The sequence below is a fragment of the Procambarus clarkii genome, chromosome 36, assembly GCF_040958095.1.
Source record: "Procambarus clarkii isolate CNS0578487 chromosome 36, FALCON_Pclarkii_2.0, whole genome shotgun sequence".
Taxonomy (NCBI): Eukaryota; Metazoa; Arthropoda; class Malacostraca; order Decapoda; family Cambaridae; genus Procambarus; species Procambarus clarkii.
Genome location: NC_091185.1, coordinates 6,322,411 through 6,347,501, shown reverse-complemented (window position 1 = coordinate 6,347,501; position 25,091 = coordinate 6,322,411). Strand labels below are relative to the sequence as shown.

At 39.2% G+C, this 25,091-nt stretch overlaps 2 protein-coding genes across 2 annotated transcripts; one reads left to right on the top strand and one right to left on the bottom strand.

Annotated features, from left to right (window-relative positions):
• Positions 1 to 5: 5 nt before the first annotated feature.
• Arp10 (Actin-related protein 10) lies at positions 6 to 13,243 on the top strand. Its single transcript, XM_045739121.2, has 8 exons — positions 6 to 209; positions 1,466 to 1,618; positions 3,611 to 3,719; positions 4,043 to 4,218; positions 6,050 to 6,165; positions 8,245 to 8,474; positions 10,606 to 10,807; positions 11,355 to 13,243. The coding sequence occupies exons 1-8, from the start codon at positions 121 to 123 to the stop codon at positions 11,489 to 11,491; spliced, it is 1,212 nt and encodes a 403-aa protein (XP_045595077.1). The 5' UTR covers positions 6 to 120; the 3' UTR covers positions 11,492 to 13,243.
• Positions 12,619 to 24,884, bottom strand: LOC123756111 (uncharacterized). Its single transcript, XM_045739119.2, has 6 exons — positions 24,525 to 24,884; positions 23,496 to 23,562; positions 20,596 to 21,329; positions 20,370 to 20,418; positions 14,758 to 15,189; positions 12,619 to 13,688 (listed from the first exon to the last, which is right to left on the bottom strand). Exons 2-6 carry the CDS (start codon positions 23,545 to 23,547, stop codon positions 13,534 to 13,536), a joined length of 1,422 nt encoding a protein of 473 aa, XP_045595075.2. The 5' UTR covers positions 23,548 to 23,562; positions 24,525 to 24,884; the 3' UTR covers positions 12,619 to 13,533.
• Positions 24,885 to 25,091: the final 207 nt, after the last annotated feature.

Below are 25,091 nucleotides of genomic sequence, written 5' to 3'. Positions count from 1 at the left end.
TACGAACGCGGCCAAAACTGACGTCATGGACTAGGGTGGTGCTGGACGTACACAACAGATCCCCTCCTAAACTGTCTGCTGTCATCCATTATTAACTGATCAATCTAGTTCACCTCCAAGATGCCACTCTACGAAGGTTTAGGCAGCATTGGATTAATCAACGAGAAAAATATTACGGTGGTTTTCGACTTTGGAGCGGCATATACTAAGTGAGTCATAATGGGTGACTCCCTGCTGGGCCGGGGGGGGGGGGGTTGTTAGCGGACCCTAGGGGTGGCAGCTGGACCTTATAGTGTTTACCTGAGTGACCCTTATCTCTCAGGTGACCTCGATGGGGTCTAAGATATCTACATTGTTCCTGAAGATTTTTCCCACCTGGATTTTGAGCTGATGTAATGTCTTGCCATTTATGGCTTTGGCGTGGTAGGCTGTTCCATCGGATTCGTGCACTGTGAATAATGTACATATATATGTATATGTAATGCATGTATATGTATATATATATATATATATATATATATATATATATATATATATATATGTCGTACCTAGTAGCCAGAACGCACTTCTCAGCCTACTATGCAAGGCCCGATTTGCCTAATAAGGCAAGTTTTCATGAATTAATTGTTTTTCGACTACCTAACCTACCTAACCTTACCTAACCTAACTTTCTCGACTACCTAACCAAACCTAACCTATAAAGATAGGTTAGGTTAGGTTAGGTAGGGTTGGTTAGGTTCGGTCATGTATCTACGGTAATTTTAATTTCAATAAAAAAAAATTGACCTCATACATAATGAAATGGGTAGCTTTATCATTTCATGAGAAAAAAATTAGAGAAAATATATTAATTCAGGAAAACTTGGCTTATTAGGCAAATCAGGCCTTGCATAGTAGGCCAAAAAGTGCGTTCTGGCTACTAGGTACGACATTATATATATATATATATATATATATATATATATATATATATATATATATATATATATATATATATATATATATATATATAACAACTTGCTTAACTCTGAAGTACATACAAGAATGTAAGAACGTAATAGTTAAATAAATAAATAAATAATATTTACATAAATGACCATATTTAATAATATGTTCCATCTGTCTACCACTCCCTTTGCAGCAATGTATTTTCATACACTTCTGCTGCATGTCCTGCAATTTGTCATTATAACTTACCTTCACATCACTGACCTTGCCCCTCCCATATTTTCCTCCTTTATAAACACTAGCCCTCTATATCTCTGAGAAATTAAGGCCTGTAAGACAAATGTTATGTAAAAATAGTCTACCCTTAATATTCAGTAGAATTGCTCTATACCATTGTTTTCATTTTTTGCCCTGTTCAGTCATATATGTTATAGTAGCGGTAGAGGTATTATGCTGTGTACTAAAATTATAAGTTTTTTCCATAAATAAAATGGTAAAAATTATACATCAATGTCAGAGCTGGGTTTGCTGGAGAAACTGGACCTCGCGTAATAGCAAGATCAGAAGTTAAATGCCGGGAGAGTGGGGAGACTGTGCCAGTGTTCCAGGTCAAGGATGAGGAGGAACTGAGGCACCACCTTGTAGATTTCATCCATAAGCTTTACTTCAGGTAAGACATGTTATCAATAATCCTTTTAGCTGTACTAAATATACAGCAAAGAATGTTAACAAACCCTCCAATTTCCAATATGCTAAAGAGAATATTGGCAATGTGAAAGAAGAAAAGAGAAGTGGAAAGCCTGCGAAACATGGAAAGGAAATGAGCGGGAATATGTAGGTTAACTTGAGGGAAGGTTCTATAGATGCTCCAAGATAGTAAGTGATGAAGATTATACATTTAATGCAGAACTTAATGAGAAGTTTAAGGTACAATATTACTGTATGTAAATAGCAATGAATACTGAATATTGATATTTAACCCCTTCATAAGTTTGTTTTAAGCCCTGCTGAGACTGTCGGGTTCTGGATCCCGATTACCTTGGTTGGCTGGTGCTTTGCCACCTTACTCTTCACACTTGTTGTAGTTCAGGTTCTTGGTGCCATCGTCCACCATAGTTCAGTGCCTTTCCTGACATGTTGTCTCTGGGCTGTGGTTTTGTGTCCAATGATCAGGCTGCCCAGGGTTGTTGGTCAGGTCCATTCTGTCAGATACAGTGTGAGAGTTTGCACCTGTCAGGCATGTCCTGACAGGTGCATGACTCCGCCCTGACAGGTGGAGGATTTAGATTCTTCCAGGTTCCGTGCTCAAGCTTCATTCGGACTGTTCCCCAGTGATTTATAGCACTTTGGAGCTGGAAGCTAAGGGGTAGCTTGTCTACTGGATCCCTGGGGTTTGATTCTCCATGCTGTTCATTTCTGAGTAGTGTCCAACGTTCTCACTGACAAGCTGTCTCACTTCCTTCAGTCCACGATTCCTCCTTTACAGCAGTTTCTCTGTTGGTGTGTTCCTCCAGTCATTGGAGTTGAACAGAATGCCTGGGTGGGTATTCTGTTCATTTACAGCCGTCTCCTTCCTCTTTGGCAAAGGATATGTCGACAGGCTTTCAGAGGGGTCCTTTGGTTGTTGATGCTTTGTTGGTTCTGCAATTGGAGCATCATGATATGTGCCTGGTGGCAGCTCTTCCCCACTACCTTCTTGCCACCAGTTCTGCCTCAGTGGATGGTTTGTGGATTGATCTTTTTTCCTTGTATCCCTGTTCCATGGCTTATGTTTGTCAGGTCATCCTCGGTGTCATTAAGTCCAGCCTGCCTACTGTCTACCCTCCTTTTCATGATGTTCATAAGTATACTGTTTGTGCAGTGGTTATTGCTAACATATTCTGGGCTTATATTTGGGCGTGGGGGTTTTGGCAACCTACCAGGCATCTTAGTGACCTGATATTTAGTCAGTGTTCCAGTGCCTCATCATGCCTGTGTTGCTTTGGTTGATCTCTCTCTTGGCTATTTGTCTTTTCTTCATTTTGATTACCTGCAGTCTTTCCTCCTCCCCAGTAAGTACCTTATCTTATTTCACCTTGGGTAGTTAGCTTCAGGGAACAACAAGGGGCTCCCCGAGAAAACCAGCATTGAATGTAATTAAATGCCTCCTTCTAGATGAGACTCGATGGCTTCCTGATTCCATCCCTCCCTCCCTTCCAGGTTCGTGGGTTGGTGTTTGTGGTCTTCACATCTGCTTCAGAACTGACTTGAAGGTTGGGGAAGACCTGGAGCTCCTGCCCTCCCCCTGATTGCCGGGGGTTTGGTGTTAATAAGCTCTCACTAGTTTCAAGAAATTTTATCATTTATTTACATTGTTTGGGGATTTCATTTGGCAGTTTTGAGGTTTCAGTTCTTTTAAACCCAGCAGTGGTCTGTGTTGGTTTGCTGACTTTCTGGATGCTTTCCAAGTGGGGTGGAGGAGTTCCCTGCGCTCTGCACCTTTGTGAGGGGTCCGGTTTGGCTCTGGCTCCCACAGGCCAAACACAACGTTGTGGCTGATGTGATCTAGTAGTTGGGAGCCATCTCGGCAAGTTAATTTCTGGGTGCCACTGGAATTCATCCAGAAAGTGGCATTTCATTACATTCAATGCTGCTTTTTTTTTTTTTTTTTTTAATGTTGCAGGCACCTCCTTGTGAACCCTAAAGACAGACGTGTTGTGGTGATTGAGAATCTTCTGGGTCCAAGCAGTGTACGCAATACTTTAGCAAAGGTTCTCTTCCGCCACTATGAGGTATTAACATTTAATTTTTCATTTTCTAAATTAGTTTTACATAATATATATAATTTATAAATTATAATTTTTCTAAACTATATTTACAAACAATGTTTTATGCTCTGTAAACTTCTTGTCAATGAAAGGTTTAGTAACCCTCTTCAATTTAAAATGCAGCTGTCATGAAAATTTTCAAACTCACCTGTACAGGAGAAAATAATTAAACAAAATCATTTGTTCATATAAATTTAATTGTAGAATAAGAATTTAACTGCTTATATTATTATGTCAACATAGAGTATCTTCACATAAATGATATATTGTATGATTGGTAGTTGCAGGTCCTGTCTGTTCTTTTCGTTCCATCCCACCTGGTGTCACTGATGACGTTAGGAGTGACCACAGGGTTGGTGATCGACATGGGTTACCAAGAGACCACAGTTGTGCCTATTTATGAAAATGTGCCAATATTAAATTCTTGGCAAGCTTTACCCTTAGGAGCTAAAGCCATTCACAGGTATTATCTTCTTACTGAGTTCTTAGATAACCCGCTTTCACAACTCTTGAGATCTTGATAACCTTACTTTTGAGAAATCAGGGAATTGAAATACAGTATCTTTTCTTTACAAATTTAGAGATCCTAATAACCTATCTGATTTTGAAATATTAACTGATGTTATTGATAATTTTTAGATCTAAGGTGACTTGCCTTAAGAATTTTGAGTTTTTTTTTTTTTTTTTTTTGTTTGCAATATGGGCTACAAAATATTCTCCTTATTGAATTGATTATAACAGATCTTTATTCTCATTAGATATTCCTGGTTGGAATACCTGAATATTTTCACATTATTTCTGGGCTTTATTAATGTGCTACTCTCAAAGATATTGTAGTAAACTGTCTTATTGGGATCATGACATTGACTGGCATGACAATACCAGTGTCCTAGTAGGAGCTGTTAAAGGTCCTTAGCAGTCACAGATGAAAAGATATCTCTGGCCACAGCAACATATATTCAGAAAGGGTCTGTTGTCAACACTGAAGAGTCCCCCATGGTGTCATATACCTGACCACTAAAGTAAACTTTAATTAGCCTATCTACAAATCACACTACTGCTTGTGACTCTTCCTTCACTCCATATGGCAGCACTACCATATGGAGTGAAGCACTGCCTGTGCTTGTGGCCACTACCAAGCACTGCCTGTGCTTGTGGCCACCAGCAGTCCACAACCAGTTCCAAAACCAAAATTTGACTTTTTTCCTTAACTATAGTAGTTCAGGCAAGTTTTAGGGTTACTTTATTTATGTTCTAGAAGGTAAAATATGTTGTGTTATTAGAGGTTTTGGTGATTGGTAAATTCTCCCCGAGCTTCTTAAAACACAGCATTTTGGACAAGTGTTGAAGTTAGCAGATAATCCAAGGTAATTAAGTTTTGGTTGGACTGTCAACTGTAAACAGGCAAATAAAACAAATGATTGGGGCATATTACAGAAATTGTAATAATTTGAGTCAACATAATTAGTTAGGTAGTGACTTCTATATAATATTTTGTCTTAGAACTTGAGTAGTATATATTTTGGGTACTTGTCACTCAAGTGTCTCTGCTGCATACTTGAACAGGTTGAATGCCTGAAGAAAGCTAACTTTTCTGGAGGAGGCTGAACTGTGGCTTCCTGTAGGTAGCACTAACACTGAGTTAGCTCCACACATTACACACGAGTCACCCCAATCTTGAGCCCTTAATAGCCCACCAGAGACTAAAGCCAGAACGTGGTCCACTCAAAGTGGTGCAGGGAGCAGGAGATTGTCACGATTACCCATGCCAAGGATACATTCGGACAGTAAGCAAAGCAAACACACAACTGCATTGTTCACAGATAACAAAACGTGAAGTGGGGGCCATGTTGTTAGTGAGTTTGCGGTACTATCCATGGTGTTTTTGAACGTGTCCTTGCCTCCTATTTGGCCTCGAGGGTTTTGCTGGTCCAGAAGGATGCTTGCAGCTTGATTGTCCATATTCCTGCTCTGCACTGGGCTTGTTTTGTGCTCATTTACATATGCAAAGATAGATTTACATCTGACTAACTTAACATATTGTTGTTACTGAAAAAACCTAGTTTCCACATCTACAAGTCATCCACACCCCACCATCTTTCCCATCATCCTATCACCCATTACCACCATCCCACCAACCATAATCATCTACCACCATCAACCAGCCTGTATTCATTACACCATTTTCTGTTTGTGTCATGAGAACTACTGTATGTTTAGTTTCCTAATGACTGTTCATGTAATGCAGTTATGTTTCAATTTTGCATTGGAAATGTTCCTCTCTATATTTGCAGTTCTTTATGTGAACTGTTGCTAGACCGTGCCGTGGCTTTAGGAGAAGACGGGAAGGAACAAAGGCTGTCTGCTGTTACTCAGGAATTGTCTGACAAGGTTTTGGAGGACATCAAAGGCAAGTTGACATTATCTAAATTTAGTGTTGGATTGACAAGAATGAAGTACAGTACTTAGCAAAAATATGAAAACTGTTATACAGGTAGAGGGTGTCCTTGTTTGGATGAACTATATGGGGTAAGGTTGATTCATCCCATCAGGAATTTTGTTGTTTTCGTCAGCCCCTGTGCTACCCCTCCCTCCGAAAATAAATAAATAAATAAATAAATAAATAAATAAAATAAATATATATATAATATAAATACATATAAAGTTTTTTTTACTGTACCAAAAAGGTTGTGCAGTGAAATAAATTAATTGGTTGTATTGGGGGACAGGCAGCTTGTACTGTATATACATACAGTACAGGGTAGGCTTATATCGATGTCTAACCCCCCCCCCCCTTCCCATCCACTCAGGGTCAAATTAGTGACCTCCACCCAAGATACAACCCCACAACAAGCTGACTAACTCCCAGGTACTTATTTACTGCTAGGTGGATATGGGCATTAGGTGATAGGAAACGCACCAAACCATTTCTGTTCTGCCTGCGTTTCGAACCAAGAATTCTTGATTGTGGGTCGAGAACAAACCCAAATGTACTACCTGGACCCTTTATGACTCATGAATAACCCTGAAGCACATTTAGCTAAGTACAAATCTATCATCTAAAAAATAAAATCACAGAAAATCAATTTATTATGTATTTATAATTTTAAACATGGCATATGATAGATCAATCATTGGTGAACAATTCCATATCAAAATCATAACAATATACAGGAAGTGTTATTTGTATCTGCAAATATTATATAATGCCCAGGATCTGCACAAGCAGACTGTATCAGTCTCGATATAAATATTCACACATTATGACTTCTTCATTTTGACTCTGGTATGTGATAGAGCAGTCAGTTACAAACAATTTCGGCTAGTACGCAAGGCTCATTTGCCTAATGGGCAATGTAATTTTTGTTATTTTCAAAATATTTTTCTAGTTGGTTTATTTGAATTAATATTTTTATATTAAGACGATAATGTACTGATTTCATGTTAGGCTGGGTTAAGTAGGTTAGGTTAGGTTTGGTCCTATATGAGGCAGCTTCATGATATAAATAGAAGGTGCCTCACACGAATCAATATGCCTTTTGTAGTTCCTTTATTCTTATGTTCAAATGATATGGTTGTGAAAAACCATAGGAACATAATTGGTACAGTATACATATTAAGTAATTATAATGGAATTTTATATCATGGTTACTGCATTGTCATAGTAACATTTGTGACAGTAGCTGCATTTACTTAGTTAGTAATCGTGAAATGATGGCAGAATTTTTTTTGTGGGTCACTGTAAACTTCACTACATATAATCGGAAATTCCGAGTTCAGATCCCGGGCAGGACAGAAATGGTTGGGCATGTTTTCTATAAATAAAAAAACAAATAAATCCACAATGGCCGTGATGAGGGGTCGAACTTACGTCCAGGATGACATAAGGCACGTCTGGGATCATCCTGGACATAAATTCGAACCCTCATCACGGCCTTTGTGGATTTATTCATTTGATATATCATGTTATTGTGATTTCTGTGTTTGTTTTCTATAACCTAATGCCTCTGTTTGCCAGCAGTAAATAAGTACCTAGGAGTTAGTAAGCTTATTGTGGGGTAACATCCTAGGGAGGGTCAGTAATTCGACCCTGAAGAGGACCTCAATATAAGGGTTACATGTATATATACATTGGTTGCCTGTCCCCGGACACAAAGAAGTATTATTATTATTATTATTAAATATAACAATTATAACCATATTAGTGTCATTGGAATAAAAACCCAGACTATAATAGTTAGAATCAATGTATGATGATATGAGGATGGGTAATACTTCTAAGGTCCTAATGTGTATGTAGTACCTTCTCACCTGGAAAGATGCCACCTTACAAAATAATGAAGTATATGGATTACTTGTTAAGCATGGTTAGGCTTTATGTTGATGTCTGTGTTTTATTCCCTATTTAAGGCTCTGTTTTTTGTTTGTTTTCTTAAATTTTCATAAAACAATTGCTCTCAGTTTATGTGAAATAAATATTTTTCAACAGTTCGTACTTGTTTTGTCACCAATCTTGAACGAAGTGGACGTGTGCAGAGTAACAAATATGACAGATCTGTGGAACCACCCCCTCCTGCTCCAAGTGCTCAGTACCCATTGTCTGGTAGCCATATTCTGACCATTCCTGGTACTGTAAGGGAGATGGCAACAGAAGTCCTCTTTGAACGAGATGAGGACCTGCTCAGTGTTCCCTCTATGATACTTAATGCCCTCGCCAAGGTATGAGGCATTTTAAAAGTCTGATGATGTAGCTTTTCATACATTTAAACTTTTAAATTTCATACAATAGTTCTTACATCCTTCTCCTTGAATAATTTTAGTTTTATTGGATGAAGTAAAATAAAAATAATCATTAATTATTCAATCCTCATTCCTGGGAGGGACTCCTCAGTAGCTCCCATAATTTAACTCTAGTATCATCCAACACACCAGGCCTCTGAGACCCATTCATTGCCTACTGGGAGTCAGTGCCAGAATCTGACTTACTCTTTGAGGCAAGAGGAGCAGAGGATTTAAAGATCAACCCAAAAAAACTGGAAAACCCCACCAAACTGCTTATGTACAACAAAACAAACTTGAAAGAAATTAAGCACCTTCAGTTAAACAAGAAAAATCATTATTGCTGCTGGGTAAATAGCTTGATTATAGCATGCCTGACTTGTGGAATTGGTTCTTGTGGAACCAGTTGCCCGTAACGTGGTGGAGGTGGGATCCCTCGATTGTTTCAAGCGTGGGTTGGACATGTATATGAGTGGGATTGGGTGGTTATAAATAAGAGCTGCCTCGTATGGGCCAATAGGCCTTCTGCAATTGCCTTTGTTCTTATGTTCTGACTATCACCAGATAGCAGCTCAGGCCACCAGAGGTCTCTGCTAGCCAATCCTGTCCCACCCCTCCTCACTCTAGTGCATGGTGTCATTAACTCAATGCCAGTACTTACCTGTCAGCAACTACAGGGAAGTGAGATCTAGCTCTCTATGCCCCACCTCCTAGCCATTTATACCTCATACATGCTAATTACCTCTCTCAACATTAGCATTTTCATTATATTTCTTTCTAAAGTTTTGGATGGAATTGACCTCGACCTCTTCCTTCAGTGCATTCCACTTGTCAACTAACCAATCAGCTATTGATAGCGTCTCGCTCTCAGCTAAGTGGTGTTGGTTTTCCCTGGAACATGACATTTTCTCAGGATCTATTACTTTGTATTACTTATGCCTTACTGTTGTGTTTATGCCACTCAATGAATGGCATAAACGTGTATGAATGTGTATGCCCTAACATTCCATTTTAATTTTAAAATTTCTTGGGTTCTCTTCCCTGTATCGGACCAGATACCCTTTCAGAAGGGATGTACACTCTTTTCTCAACAAGCAGATTACTCTCAAGGCACCTTGCTTCCATACAGTGTTGTACTTGTACACAAGATTTATTTTATTGATAGTGAAGAACCATTGAGATATAGTTCCACTGTGTTACACGCATGTTAAAGACCATTATATTGTGTTGATCTTGCTCCTGTGCGTGTTAGGGGCTTGCACTTTAACCAGTGCTGTATTTGGTTAGTGGACATGACTTACATGCCCCATATCTAATTATGCCCTCCCTCTCTGAGAGTACAATGTTGGGGTTTGGTGTTTTGTGTGTCAAGATGCATCCACTCTGCCTGGCATGCCTGCTTGTCTGTGTGCCAGTTTGGGTGGCAGGAGTCCCTCATTCCCATTGGGTGTCTTGTTTATTTACATTTCTGAGCACCTAGTGGTTTTGCACACTATCAGAAATAGTAGCTTCAGGGAGTCACTGGGGCTCACCCAGGAATTGGCATTTCATTACATTCAATGCTGGTTTGTTATACTTTTGGGAGTTTTACCAAACAGAAAAAATAAGTAGCTTAGCTTTAGAATACTGTAAATCTCTCTTTCTGAGCAGACCATTCGATTATATTCCCTTTAGTTTTGTTCCAACTTCTTCAGTGATGTCTAGGATTTGAATCTAGTTAAATGTGAGGTAAGTTGCTCCTTGCTACTCTGTTGACACCTGTGATGTTGATGGCTGGCCAACTAATAAATGGTAGATTGATGCCTGCCTTTTTAACTGAGATAAAGTATCACTTTGAATGTTTTAAGTATAAATAAATGAAACTACTAGTGGTAATTCTGGGCTGGATTGATTACTGGTTATCTCCAGTAACTCCTTTTTCTAACTGGGAGCTGGTAGGGGGCAATTAAAAAGCTCCACATAGATCATTGAAAAGATAGAAGAGGAAATGTCAACAGTGTCTGGCTGTCTTTTGTTCTGTTCTGCTCAGAAAGAGTTTTCAATCAACCCATAAAGCTTTATTTTTTTTCAGTGTCCGATCGATACAAGGAGAACTCTGGCAGATAATTTATTTTTTATTGGAGGTACTGCAACTATGAAAGGCATGAAGCATCGAATATTGACAGAAATACGGGCACTGGTGAAATCTCCGACATTTGCTGATGTGTTACAAATTAGTTCTTTCAAGGTTCACCAGCCACCAGCCAAAGACAACTATGTGGCATGGTTGGGAGGTGAGTTGCTTTTGTTGCACTGTATTGAAAAATAATTTGCTAATTTTTTAAGCTAAGTACAACATATGAAGAATTTAGTCACAGAATAGCTAATGTGCTTAATATTAATATGGGTTTATGAGAATTACGAGTGTCCCTGATGACAAAATTTAAGGATTTTGCTTGCACTTTGTTTATTACTGGGAGGCAATCTCAATAGCTCTACATAGGTTGCACTCTGATAGAGCCAAACCTAGAGAAGTGCAGCAAGCCTCTGAGCCTGACAGTGACCTTCTGAGTGTCAAGATCAGACTCTGGCTCTCACTGAGGTGAGGAGTAACTTGATAGGCAAATCAAAACAGACTAATTAATAGTTAAAAACTAAACAGCAGCCTCAAATTTGCCAAAAGAATTCCCCCACGATGAAAGCAAAATTTTGTGAAACTAGTTTTCCCCACCCCCACTCACCTGGGTGGAGGAGGGAGCTGGCCTGGGTCAGCCAGGCTGCTCTCAGTTCAGTTCTATATGGATGTTGAACATTTAACACTGTTTTTACCCCTCTCTCCAGGTGCTATCTTAGGAGGAACAGAAGCTGTTGTTCATCGCTCTCTGCTACGTGACCAGTACATCATAAATGACTTAGTTCCTGAGTGGTGTAATCTAGCATTCAATACCAAAGATGAAAATGATGAGAAGTCAGCATAAAGCATTGTGTATATTATAGAGGAAAATGTTTTCTACATTAATATATTGTGTATAAAGGTTTGAAGGAGTAAGCATAGAATGGATTGAAAATTTTAGAGATTTTGTTCGAACAGTTCTAATAACGAAAAATAATATTTACTAAATATTGATTGGGAAAATTCTGAGTTTTTTGGTTTTTCTTATTCTTATATTCTGATCCTTTGAGGACTGTTTCACAAAGTAATTGTAAACATTCTTAATGTAAAGTTAGGAATTCTTTATGGTCATTGTACTCATTTACCCAGCAACTGCACACAGTAAAAAGGAGCTCCTGACTCATGTGGTAATGGTTTTATGCACTAATTTATTCTTAGTTTAATGAAGGAGTGATGTCGTTCATGTATTAATCGTCATTACCTACGCTTTCACTATGATGGGGGATTGAGAGTCACTTGCTTATAAGAATACTTTTGTGAAATCCTATGTTCAATTTTTTTTTAATCACTACATACATATTGAAAAGAATGTCTTGATAAACTAAAATTATTAATTTAATATACTGTACTGAAATAAAATATTGAGAAGAGATGAAGAAAAAACATTAACTTAATGAAAACTGTATTGCACATCATACTTACTGACTGCACATGCTGCTTGAATGTCCTCTCGCCCAAGTCTTGTCTGGGGCTGATCGTGTCTAATACACTTCTTTGGGGCGTGTGGTGTTTGTATCTTGCCAGCTCTATAATGGACAACCCAAAGCTGCAGCACTCTTTCTTAGGAAAATATTATTCCTAGACACAATGGAACTGTGCATAACTTTCATAGAGCTGAAATGAATCTAGAGTTACTGTATTTTAAAGTTAAGCAAAGCTTATAATAATAAATGGAACTACTGTACTATGAAAAGACAGTTTGTCATAAATTGATTTGTGAAGGCTATCACTACTGTGATCCTCAGCATACAAAGTGCCTATTCTTTTGTATTTATATGAAGGTTAATTTGAGTGTATTGCAGATATATATCATTACTGTATTAAGCAATTAATGTATCATATGATAACTTTAGCCTTAAATTATTTGCTGTATGGCATTACTGTGTTTCATATTTATACCATATTAGGTTCAATGTATATTAATCATTATCGTAAAGCTAGCCTTACTTTATTATAGCATATCAAAACATGTTACATAAAATAACAATGCTTTACAAGTCAAATGTAAATAACTTTGAAGTAAAATATACATTGCAATGTTTGGTGTAATATTCTGAAGGTACAAAAGTGATGAGAAAGGAATTACTGAATTTCTATATGCAGGGACATGCATGTAAAGTAGGTGTGGTGAGAAGACTTTGATGGTGTGTTTGTGTAGCATCTCAGGAGTGCTGGGTCAGCAAGTGATGTCCTCTAGTATTCAAAGAGAAGATACTTTAATTACACAACTTGTACCGATATGAATGTACAGTACAGTATATGTATATATTTAGCAATAACACAATGCCAGTTTACAAAGTAATTCTTTGAAGCAAGTAATGTGGAGTTTGCTCTTTCCTGAGTTGTTTGATGGTGGTGTATTTTGACTATATATTTTCCATGTTGGAATAATTATTTGGTTCTCTGTTCATATTTACTTATATTATTTTGGTATTTTTTTAATTAGAAATACACAAACCTACAAGGAGACAGACGACTGCCTACTCACCCTAAAAGATTCACTATTGAGATGGCAAACAAATTCATTTAAATAAAACAATATATTAATGTCTGTTGATCATGATTTTTAATCTCCTTCATGGTATTTCATAATTAATTTGTCACCTGCTTGGATAAGCAGTCTCATCAAATTTAAATTCATTTATTAATTATTGTCGAATAAAAGCTGCAGAATTATCTAGTAAATGCTTCATGCATTGACTTTGGGCTAAAGTGACATGTATCACGGTGTGAAGTGACTGATGAGTTACTTAGAGATTTTTGTGATCCACATAGCACGAAGTACAGTATGGGGAATATAGTAATGGATAAGAATGTAGAAACATTGGCTCATTATTATTCACCGACTCAGTCTCCTCCTGGGGTGTCCCAGGCAACACAAGTGACACTAATATTAGGATCGATTTTCATGTCTTCCACAGAAATCCATTTGCAATCGGTAGGTAACTGGTCAGGGCATGGCCCAGCATCTTCACTCATTGCGTATACATCTGTATCATCCACTGTAGATAGAAATTAAGAAATTAGTTTTCATGATCCTTACATTACAAAACAGGCTAGTAAGTAAATTTTGCTTTATTTGACATTTCTTGTTTTTCCATTCCATTTTTGGTAATTAGAAATTTCAATAATTGGTCAAGATGCTCCTGCTACACACAAGGGACATATCTGGCCTACCTCCCACAGTGTTAAAAGAGAACTCTACAAATGCCTCCAAAGGATACCTGGACAACCAGACTGTGATTTATGTCTGGCTACAAGCAGCCACATCCAACAATCTGGTTGACCAGACTACCAACTAGGAGGCCCGGTCAGAGACCGAGCCGCAGAGATGTCACTTCTCAGAACCATCATAAGGTAGGGAGTTACATCACACCGTACCTGTCTACTGAAGCACATACGACTTTCACAATGGAAGACAGGAGGAAACTGAGTACTTAAATGAACTGCAGACAAAGAATTTGTTTAGTGTCAGAGTAGTTTACAAATGGAATGCACTATGAAGTGAGTTGGAGGAAATAAACTTTTCACACAGTTTCAAATGATGATGATGATGATAATGATTCATTGTGTCAGGGGACAGGAAGCCAAAGTGTATTCATACACGTTTTGACTTTTATCAAGGTCCACCCCTGCCCCAAGGAAGAATTAATGACCCCGCCCAGGATGCAACCCCACAACAAGCTAACTAACTCCTGAGTACCTACTCACTGCTAGGTGAACAGAGGCATTGGGTGAAAATAAATGTGCCCAACCAAGATTCAAACCCGGAATTCTCGATTGTGCAGCGAGAACGAACCCGAGCCAACCAACCTACTGACTGTGCTTCTTAACATCTTTGATCTCCATTTGGAAAAAAAATTACATGTGAAAATTTTTTGGAATAGAGTTGTGTTTAAAAATTCTTTCAGCTGTGCAGTAAGTGAAAAAACATTGGTACTGAATATGCTAACAAAAGATATAGTTGAAAGAATAGTGCCAGCAGCCATCAGGGGCTGTCATCCTGTCCTAGTTGCCACTTTTACCCTTGCTACAAAATAATTAAAATGAGTCTGAAATAAATATACCTACCAATCCACCAAAAGTCTTCCTCGTCAGCTTGTTTCAAAAAATAAATCTTCGTCCCTTCTTTAATGTATGCTTCGTGATGTCTTGTATCACTAAGGGGCATCCCAGAGCCATGCTGTGAGGTGTCAGTGAGGACCTGGATGTGCTGGTGGCAGCCATCCTCCGCTGTGGTGGTGGTGCTGTCCTCTTGAGGGATGGATGACTGGCCATTAGTCTCATCTTCACTCTCTATGCACTTAGCAAGTTCAGCTAATAAACAATTTGACTGTTCAAGGGCACTTAAACTCTTAGTTTTATTCTTAGGTGCAGACTGTTCAGCACGCATCGCACGTTCTATGAGAGCGAGAGAATCTTCAGGGGTACCATTTCTAGTGTAGTTACCACTGATTGCCCAACACGTTCCCGTAACTGACACCTTCCGACAGGAACATCGAGCTAGATAGGGAGAGTGGGAGACAAATGTGACACACAACATTTCCAGATGTTTGCCTCTCCCTCTTACTAGAAAAAAGCAGTTTTGAATGTAATGAAATGCCAATTTTCTGTGCTTGGAAGAAAACTCTGTATTGTATTGGGACTATTTTATTAAATAGTATTAATATTTACAGTTATTAATTATAATTATTTATAGCTTAGTAACTTGCATGTACCTAGCAATCGTACATTCTTCCCGTAATTCATTTGTGCAGTGTGAATTTATTCTTTAAGTAAAAATTAATCAGTCTTAATTATGGGTTAAATGAGTTACAGAAGTTAACCAAGCTATGTATACTAAGGCTACTACCAGAAGTGGAATGCCTGCTAAGTGAATCAGAAGGAGTAGTATCCAGTAAACCCAAATCATATAATAAGTCATATAGTGAAGCAGGTATAAGGCCAATAAGAATAACAACGAACGAGGGGTGTGTGAGGAATTGTAGGCGATTAACCAGTTATCTGTACCCAGAAAGTTAGCACCCACGAAGGGTGCCGAGTGTAGCTGGTTAATCTCCCACTTACAGTAATCAGGGACACAGATGAAACGGGAGTTGTAGCGGGTTAGTTCATGGATGGTAAGTGGCACCACGCAGATGATTACTATCTGCTCGTCTGTTGAAACTTCTTCTGTAACATTCACCATGTAATTATTATCATTTTTATGATTTTTTTTACTTTTTTTTTTACTTTTTACTTTTTTTTATTTTAATTTCAATTAATTTTAGGTTTCAGTTTTTAAGTTTATTTTTACCACATCATGTGGGAAACACTTTACACATTAGTGGCTTTAGGCATAGTGTATACTTGCTCTATCTACACATCAAACATTCTGCTTGTATCCCAGTTTGTATATATATACTCAATTAGTTTTATACTCAATTATATATATATTACTCAATCAGTTTGTATATATATACTCAATTATGCTCAATTAGTATTAAGCTTGTCATTTAAGTTTATCATGCACGAAACGCTTTGCGTAATAGTGGCTTTAGGCATTGTATGTACTAGCTCTACCTATAAGTCAACCAATCTTTGTAAAAATTTATTGTATGTATGTACCTTACCTAAATAAACATTTTATTTTTTTTATTTTTTTTAACCCAATCTTGGTTACTGCCCGAAACGCTATGAGCGTTAGTGGCTTTGTAGGAATGTAAGAACATTAATTTTATGTACTCTCACAACTAAATGTGCCTTCTTGTATATATAAATAAATAATTAAATAAAAAATAAAATGATACACGGGAGTGAATCTAACTGCATGAATGTGGTGAGAGGGGGGTACCACAAGGGTCCATTTTGGGGCCAACCCTTTTTTGTCATAGTGTAAGGAACGGGTCCTTTTTCGAAGAATGTTAGTTTAGTTAATTTATTATGCACCACACACCCTTCCTGTGGGCGGTAGTGGAAAGAGTTATAAAGGCCCAATGGGCTCAGGAACCAAGGCATTACGGGCTCATCATAGCCCGTGCTACTTGGTACTTTTTGTTCCAGGTAGCGAATCTTTAACAACAACTCTGGGACTGAACCCCAAAATTCATTTAGCTAAGCAAGTGAGACTATTTACTCAACTAGTCAAGGAAAGATATTTGGAATTCCCGCCAGTGCACTGGGTAGTTCTGCACATGCGCAGTGTATGGTCATAACGTTAGGACGTTTCTCCCTAAAACAATGTAAACATCAATTCAATAAAAGAAAACAAATATTCTCAAGGACATTCAGTGGTTGGGAAATATGCCTAAAAATCAGTGTTATATGTAGAAAACCAGTCTGGAACTCAATAATTACACATAAATAAACAAATTGGGGATACGAGTTTGAGTGAAACATTGCTGGAACGCAGGCAGGTGGACGGGGAAACGCGCCGGTAATTCATCCACAGCCCGAGGCCCGTGGACGTGTGGGCAAGTAAGGCAGTAATACTTCAAGATGTTACGAGGCCAAAGGAAGGAAGGAACTATGAAGAGGAAGTGCCAAGCCATTACGGCTATATAGCACTGGGAAGGGGTCAGGATAAGGATTTGGGATGGGACGGGGGGAAAGGAATGGTGCCCAACCACTTGGACGGTTGGGAATCGAACACCGACCTGCATGAAACGAGACGGTCCCTCTACCGTCCAGCCCAAGTATTTGGGCTACTAGGCCAAAGAGCACATTCACTTCAAACCTTTACTACCGACGTGCTATTCATGTCCGTGGCACCTTTTTTTTTTTTTTTTTTTTTTTTTGAGATATATACAAGAGTTGTTACATTCTTGTACAGCCACTAGTACGCGTAGCGTTTCGGGCAAGTCCTTAATCCTACGGTCCCTGGAATACGATCCCCTGCCGCGAAGAATCGTTTTTTCATCCAAGTACACATTTTACTGTTGCGTTAAACAGAGGCTACAGTTAAGGATTTGCGCCCAGTAAATCCTCCCCGGCCAGGATACGAACCCATGACATAGCGCTCGCGGAACGCCAGGCGAGTGTCTTACCACTACACCACGGAGACTTGTGGTGGCTTAACAACGTCCACGGTCCACTTGGCTGGTAGCGACAGTGGAGGATGGCCGAGGTTCAGTGGTCTAATATATTTACGATAAGTGCAGGACTTTTAGGTAATAGTGGTGCTTTTATTTAGTTAGGTGTAGGATACATTGATCGATTTAAGTTGTGTACATGTTTCCCCTGTGTTTGACTGTTTTGGTAAGTGTTTTGTATTCACTAATCAGTGTGGGTATTACTGGGCATGTGTTTTGTGTTCTACCAGTCATATTAGTAATATTAGTCAAGTGTTTACTAGTAAAGCCTTTGTGTTATTACATTTATCAGTTACCAGTCAAATTGTGAAAAGAGTGTAAATTAAGTAACGTAACTAATTTTAAGTCCCTGTTTTAGTAGGTCCAGTATTTAAAGTAATTCTTATGGGAAGTGCATGTTCTGTTAGTTTAGTTCATTTATTATGCACCCCCATACCCATCGTGTGGGCGGTAGTGGAAAGGGTTACAGAGGCACATAATGGGCTCAGGGAATGAACCCCACAATTCATTTAGCTGAGCAAGTTACAATCTTGATGAGCTAGTTACAAAATTCAATATAAGTCGTCACATCAACAATGGGTTCGAGATCGACCTGTGAAACTATATCTCCCATTTTTTAATAGTATCCTGTAAAGTAACTACACTTTCCTCCGATTCGGACACAAAAACGGGACAACTGTTTTTCTCCTGAATATGAGCGTGCGACATATTTTTATGTCTGACGAACAAACAGTTCTATAAAAAAATATATCAAACCTTATCATTGTGTTCATTGCTGTCTTCTTTTATGTGCTAGCCATATGCTGTATTGTGACTACCAATTTTTGTCAACTACCATTCAAGCTGTCATTGCAATCAATCTTATATTGTTTCTGCTGTATTGTGCCTACCAATTTGTTGTCAACTACCATTTTAAGCTGTCATTGCAATCAATCATAGCTACCTATGTGCTTTAATATACTGTACCTATAATTTTCTCTCATCTTTTTTTTTTTTCATTCCATGTAATCTGTTATCATTTTTTTGTCTATAAATTTTGCAAGTATTTACCTCCTTAAAATTTTCTTAGATTAAGGACCTGCCCGAAACGCTGCGCGTGCTAGTGGCTTTACAAGACTGTAATTACCATAATTGTATCCTCACATTCCTTATGTACATTCTTGTATATGCATAAATAAATAAATAAATAAATAAATGTGCTGCCAATCTGCTGTATGGTGTTTATTAATCTTGTTTATCTGTATCTATTGCTACCCAGTCTCCCAATCTTGATGTACCCAATCTGAACATCTTTACCATTGTGATCATTACTGTCTTATATGTGCTGTCAATCTGCTGTATGGTGTCTATTAATCTTGTTTAAATTACTAATCAAGCTGTCAATGTAATCAATCAGAGCTTTAATATAACAATGTGCTTTAATATACTTACTAAGCTTTCTCATCTCATTTCTCTCTTGCAATGTATCTTTATCATTTATGAATTCTGATAGAAATTACCTACTTAAAATTATCTGTTAGATTAAGGACCTGCCCGAAACGCTGCGCGTACTAGTGGCTTTACAAGAGTATAAATACTGTACTATCCAATGTATTCTCACAAACCCAATGTACCTTCTTGTATATATATATAAATAAAAAAAAATAAATAAATAAAATATTTAATTCTTATCCGATCGAGTTGGGGATAGTATGAAGATGTTTGCCATGAAATTTACGTTTTCTCTAATAGCCACATAGCCTATTTGGGAGAACGGAATTGTCTTGTATCTTCGTGGTAAAACTATTGTATTGTTGACACGCGAAGTGTAATCAACGAAGTTTCTTTATATGGTGCCGGTCTAACACATCCTTGTGTGACATTTTATACATATGTTCTTCTAGAACATTCTATTGCGAACACATTGGTACAAAAATGAAATGTGTACATCGAAAATTAATTACTAATACAGAGATCTCCGCGACCTCCTTCCACTTCCAGCTACCGAACTCTCCACATAATAAATTATCCCAAACTATGTGGATGTTTTTCTTCCAATGCACAGAAAATACACAGGAATATTAAACAGGGGTATTTTAATGATTAGATAGTATGTAGTTATAATAAGGCCATACTAAACAGGAAGTAAAATAACATATATTGTCTAAAAAAAATTAGGAACTGATATTCAATACAGCTTTCAAGGAGGGTAAAACAATAAAAAATAGGAGAAAATGAAGATTTAAGGGACAATACTTAAAATTAATCGATAAAGTAACATTGACAGATTGTTGAAAGATACGTGGCATAGACTGTTAATGAGAGTAAAAAGGTAAACATGCCCGTGGACATCTTCAAGAGGAAACTAGGTTGTTTCCTCCAAGGAGTGCCGGACCAACCGGGCTGTGGTGGGTATGTGGGCCTGCGGGCCGCTCCAAGCATCAGCCTGGTGGACCAAACTCTCACAAGTCAAGTTTGGCCTCGGGCCGGGCTTGGGGAGTAGAAGAACTCCCAGAACCCCATCAACCAGGTATGCCCAGAGCTGCGACAGCACCGTGCCATGCAGTCTGACAAACAGCACAAGAGATCAGCTTCATTTTAGGCTAAAATTTAGTCATAATTTGTGGTACTTACACGGGCAGGAGACGAGCATCTTCTCCTTCCTGTTGCTGATTACTTTTGTCTGAAATGAATTAAAGTTAATAAGATATATTATGCATAAATATATCTTATATCCATTCAAGCGTTACCTTTCATATCTTTCCCATCAGTACTGCTCCTTCCCGTACATAAATAAAATGTATTCATTGTCAATGTACCTTAATGTATATAAATGAAATAAAATGCCTGGAGATCTTACCGCTCCGTCGGGCCTGTTCTCGAAGAGCATCCAGTAGGCGGGCTTGAGTCTGTTCTTGTACTCGAGGACGTACTGCACCTTCCTGCCGGAGATGTTGAGGTCGCGTTCATAGAGGTGTCTGCTGGCGGGGGAGGCTGTGTACCAGCCGGTGGCCGGGGCCTTGTACTGCAGGTACACCTTGTTCTGGCCCCAGCACCCACACCGTGATGGTGCTGGTGACTGTGATGGTGCTGGTGGTGGTGACCGTGATGGTGATGGTCCTGGGGACCGTGATGGTGACGGTGGTGGTGACCATGATGGTGGTGACCATGATGCTGGTGACCATGATGGCAATGACCATGATGGTAGTGACCATGACGGTGCTAATGAGGACGATGATAGCGATGGTGATAATGAGGACGATGATGGCAATGAGGACGATGATGGTGATAATGAGGACGAGGATGGCAATGAGGACGATGATGGTGATAATGAGGACGATGATGGTGATAATGAAGACGATGATGGTGATGGCGATAATGAGGACAATAATGATGGCGATGGTGATAATGAGGACAATAATGATGGCGATGGTGAAAATGAGGACGATGATGGTGACATTGAGGACGACGAGGACACTGAGGACGAATACGGTGGCAGTAACGACAATGGCGCTAGAGGTGACGACGACGGTGCAGGTGACGAAGGTGACAATGTTGGGGACGGAGGCGCCTGCGACCGCACGCACCCACAGCCTACAGGTGACAAGGGGCAATCCTTTAGTCTTGTATACAATATATGTGGTGGATCTTGTGTTATTCTTAAATGTCTTCCATACAGGATCTGTAGTTTCGAGAAACGCGGGGATTTCTCTCTGGGGTCAAACAAGTGACTATAGTGACTTGCGTGTTGCTGCGCGCGCAGCGGCTAAGGAGTACTTAGTACCCATACTTAAACAAGAGACTCAACTTCAGCACCCACATACAACACATAACCAAGAAAGTCTCTAAAACAGTTGGTATTCTCTCTAAAATCAGATATTAGGTACCTAATTCTGCTCTCCTCTCACTATACTACGCACTAATCTATCCCTATCTTACATATGGTATCTGTGCATGGGCTTCAACCACTGCAAACTACCTCAAGCCCATCATCACCCAGCAAAAATCTGCTATCAGAACAATAACAAACTCTGCTTTCAGACAACACTCAGCCCCCCCCCTCCCTCTTTTAAATCCCTAAACATGATAAACATAAACTTACTCCACACATTCTCCTATGCCAATTACATTTACAAAACCCTGTTCTGAAACTCTCCCTGGACAGATGTAATAGAACCCATAATCACCACACCAGAAAAAAATATCTCTTTGATATCCCCAGAGTCAAACTTAATCTGCGTCTATGGAACTCACTCCCTAACGAGTTGAGAAGCTGTCCAACATTTGCCTTATTGAAAAACAAAAACAAAAAGTACCTAATTTCATCTTCATAGTTTCCTATCTTTAATGCTTTAAACTCGCATTGTATCTTGTGTTACCCAATCCTCCAATTTATGTACCTAAGCCATACAACTTTACTGTTGTAATCATTGTTATTATCTTATATCATGGTTGTTATATTGAACACATATTATATTGTATTATGCCTTGAAATAATCCTCAAATTATGCTACCATGTACCTGTTTATAGCCCTCAAATATTTACTTTATTGTACCTACTAATCGTCAAATTTTCTTACAATGTACCTGTTATCATTTAATAAATTTTGCCAGAAATTACCTACTTAAGGTAGGAAATTACCTACTTACCATCTGCTAGTTTAAGGACCTGCCCGAAACGCTAAGTGAATTTACAAGAATGTAAAATCCTCATTGCTATGTACTCTCATAAACCCAATATACCTTCTTGTATATATATATATAAATAAATAAATAAACATTTATCAGTGAAGAGTTATTTAGAATAAGTACTGGAAATTCGACCTGTTATCAATGCGAACATCAAGGAATTTACTATCTGTTAATTATTTACTGTTAATAATTTGGGTATTGTTAATTCTTCGGTTAATTTGATTGGTGAATTTGTTACCAAGCAAAATGTAGAACGTTTGATTAATGTTAAGGGTGAGTTTGTTAGCAGTTAGATGGTGCTCATAGCCTTCCCGCTTTGGTGCCTTCTATTGATAATTACTTACTTACTTGTTAGCAGTTAGCCAAAATTAGAGTTTTTTTTAGTTCAGTATTGACTGTCGTTTAGAATAAGAGTGTTAGGATCATAGAAAATGAAGGCTGTGTCCTCAGCAAACAGAATTGTCTTCATGTGTTGAGAGTCATTTGGACATTGAAGTAAATAAGAAAACGGGGTGGAGCAATTATAGTGTCGTGGAAGGCCAGTGTTAATTGGTAGAGTGAGAAGTAGCCTCGCTCACAGTAAACTTTTTAGTACGCTCACGTACTAAAACCAGTTATCGAGGTATAGATTTCAGATACTGAATGGAGTGACCTCTGACCACATACTATTACAGTTTAAGAAGGTTATTGTGGTTGACGGTCTCAAAATCCTTACGTAGGTCAACAAATAAAGCTACAGAATACTAATGTTTGTAAATGGCTGCATGTATCAAGTGACGCATACTAATGTGTGGTAACTGGCCGAGCATGACATAGTGGGCTATAGTGACTGGAAGTGTTTGTGCGAGGCTTGTGTGGTGTAGTGTGAGAAGTGCGCCTACATCACACTCTCGGTAACATTATCCCCAGTATTATTCCCCACACTCACCCGGCTTAATAACTCCATAATGCACTTGTTAACTCTAAAGTAAGAATCACATTGTAAACTAACATTAACACGATTACAAATTATAATTTGCATCAATAAATATAACAAATAAGTGGGTAAAGGAAATGTGGTGAACTTACCCAGCGTGAGATAGAGCAAGAGGAGCCTCGCCCAGGGGCCGCTGGTCAACATGGCTGTATCGCTGTCCTGCAATGTCAACCATCACCATCCTCTCAGTCATCGTATCAACAATGTTATTACGGCTCTCATTTCTTATATACTTTGTTTTGGTTATCCTTGCGGCATACATTCTCCCTCGTACATAACACAAAGCCACATTACTTAAAATGCCCAGAAGAATCGAAACTAAACAAGTGATTAAAAGTGCCTGAGATTCCTAACTCTTTCCACACATCAGCGGTTGAATGTGTCAGTCTGTCCGACGTACGAGGCCAGATGCTTGGGGCTAGTCTCATCCAACTTTCCAACATTGGGTTATGTATCATAGCACAGTTGGTGTTGCCCCAAGTGCCAGCGTTTAATACACATCCATGGATTTTCATGGCAATTGAACCACGACAATTTTCACAGTCTAATATAAAAATAGGGGCTGTATTTTCCGAAGAATTCTGATACTTACTCCCACCGTATTCCCCTTGAAGATATCCTCACAGTGTACCCAAAATTTGCCAGTGTAGGCTACTAAACATATGGCCCTGTATGACTAACCATCCTGCGAGATGGGGACTTTTAGTATCACTGCTACCTTATTCAATCTTGTGTTGATGATATCCTCATAATGCATCCGGAGTCTGCCAGTGCAGACTGCCTATCACATGCCTCTGTATGACTAACCATCCTGTGTGATGGGGATTTTTTAGCATCATGTAGTTAGCTTTTTTGACACACTGTACTCCACTTCATATAGTCTAGGGTAGCTGCACTAATGCAGATGTACCTCATGTATTAATAACAAAAAATCCTGTACATTTTCTTTGTTTATTCGAAAAGAATAAACGTGAATTGATTCGGGTTAAGATATTACATTTTTTTTTTGAGAGAGAGAGAGACTACACAAGGAGAGACTACACAAGGAGAGACTACACAAGGAGAGACTACAGAAGGTGAGACTACACAAGGTGAGACTACACAAGGAGCTTTCAGCCTACCTTGAGGACAGTATCGGGCGAGACTGCAGTGGGACAACCCCGGGACACTGGTGAGGTGCTGGTACAGTTGAGAGGTGAGTGCTTGAGAGGCAGGTGTCTCACAGACGATCTTGAGAGAGGAGGGGACACTTTGGATGGTACTCAGGCCGCGGGGCGTCTGCCACTACATGCTACCCTCCACAAGCACCCCCTCACCCTTCACCCTGCCCCCTCCTCCTCCTCCTGTCTGCCCTCAGATTACCGTCATCCCACGTTCATCCCCCGGAACTCCCCCAGGGGCTAAAACATCGTCAGGAAACACGAGAAGTGTCGATATAAGAGACGTGTGGGGCGTGAAACGTCTGCAGGAGGCACTAAGGTGGGCAATAGGGAGGCTCCTTGGCCCTTGCCGGAGCGAGGGGGGGGCGGGGGAGGGGGGGTGATGAGCAAGCAAACAGCAGCTGGAGAAGTAAGGGGGGGGGGCCTACATGCTTGCATAAGCCTGGGAGGGGAGTGGGGAGGGTTAACTTACCATGGGAGGGGGTCGACTTGCTGACCGCCAGCGGTTGACAGGGAGAGAGGGGAGGG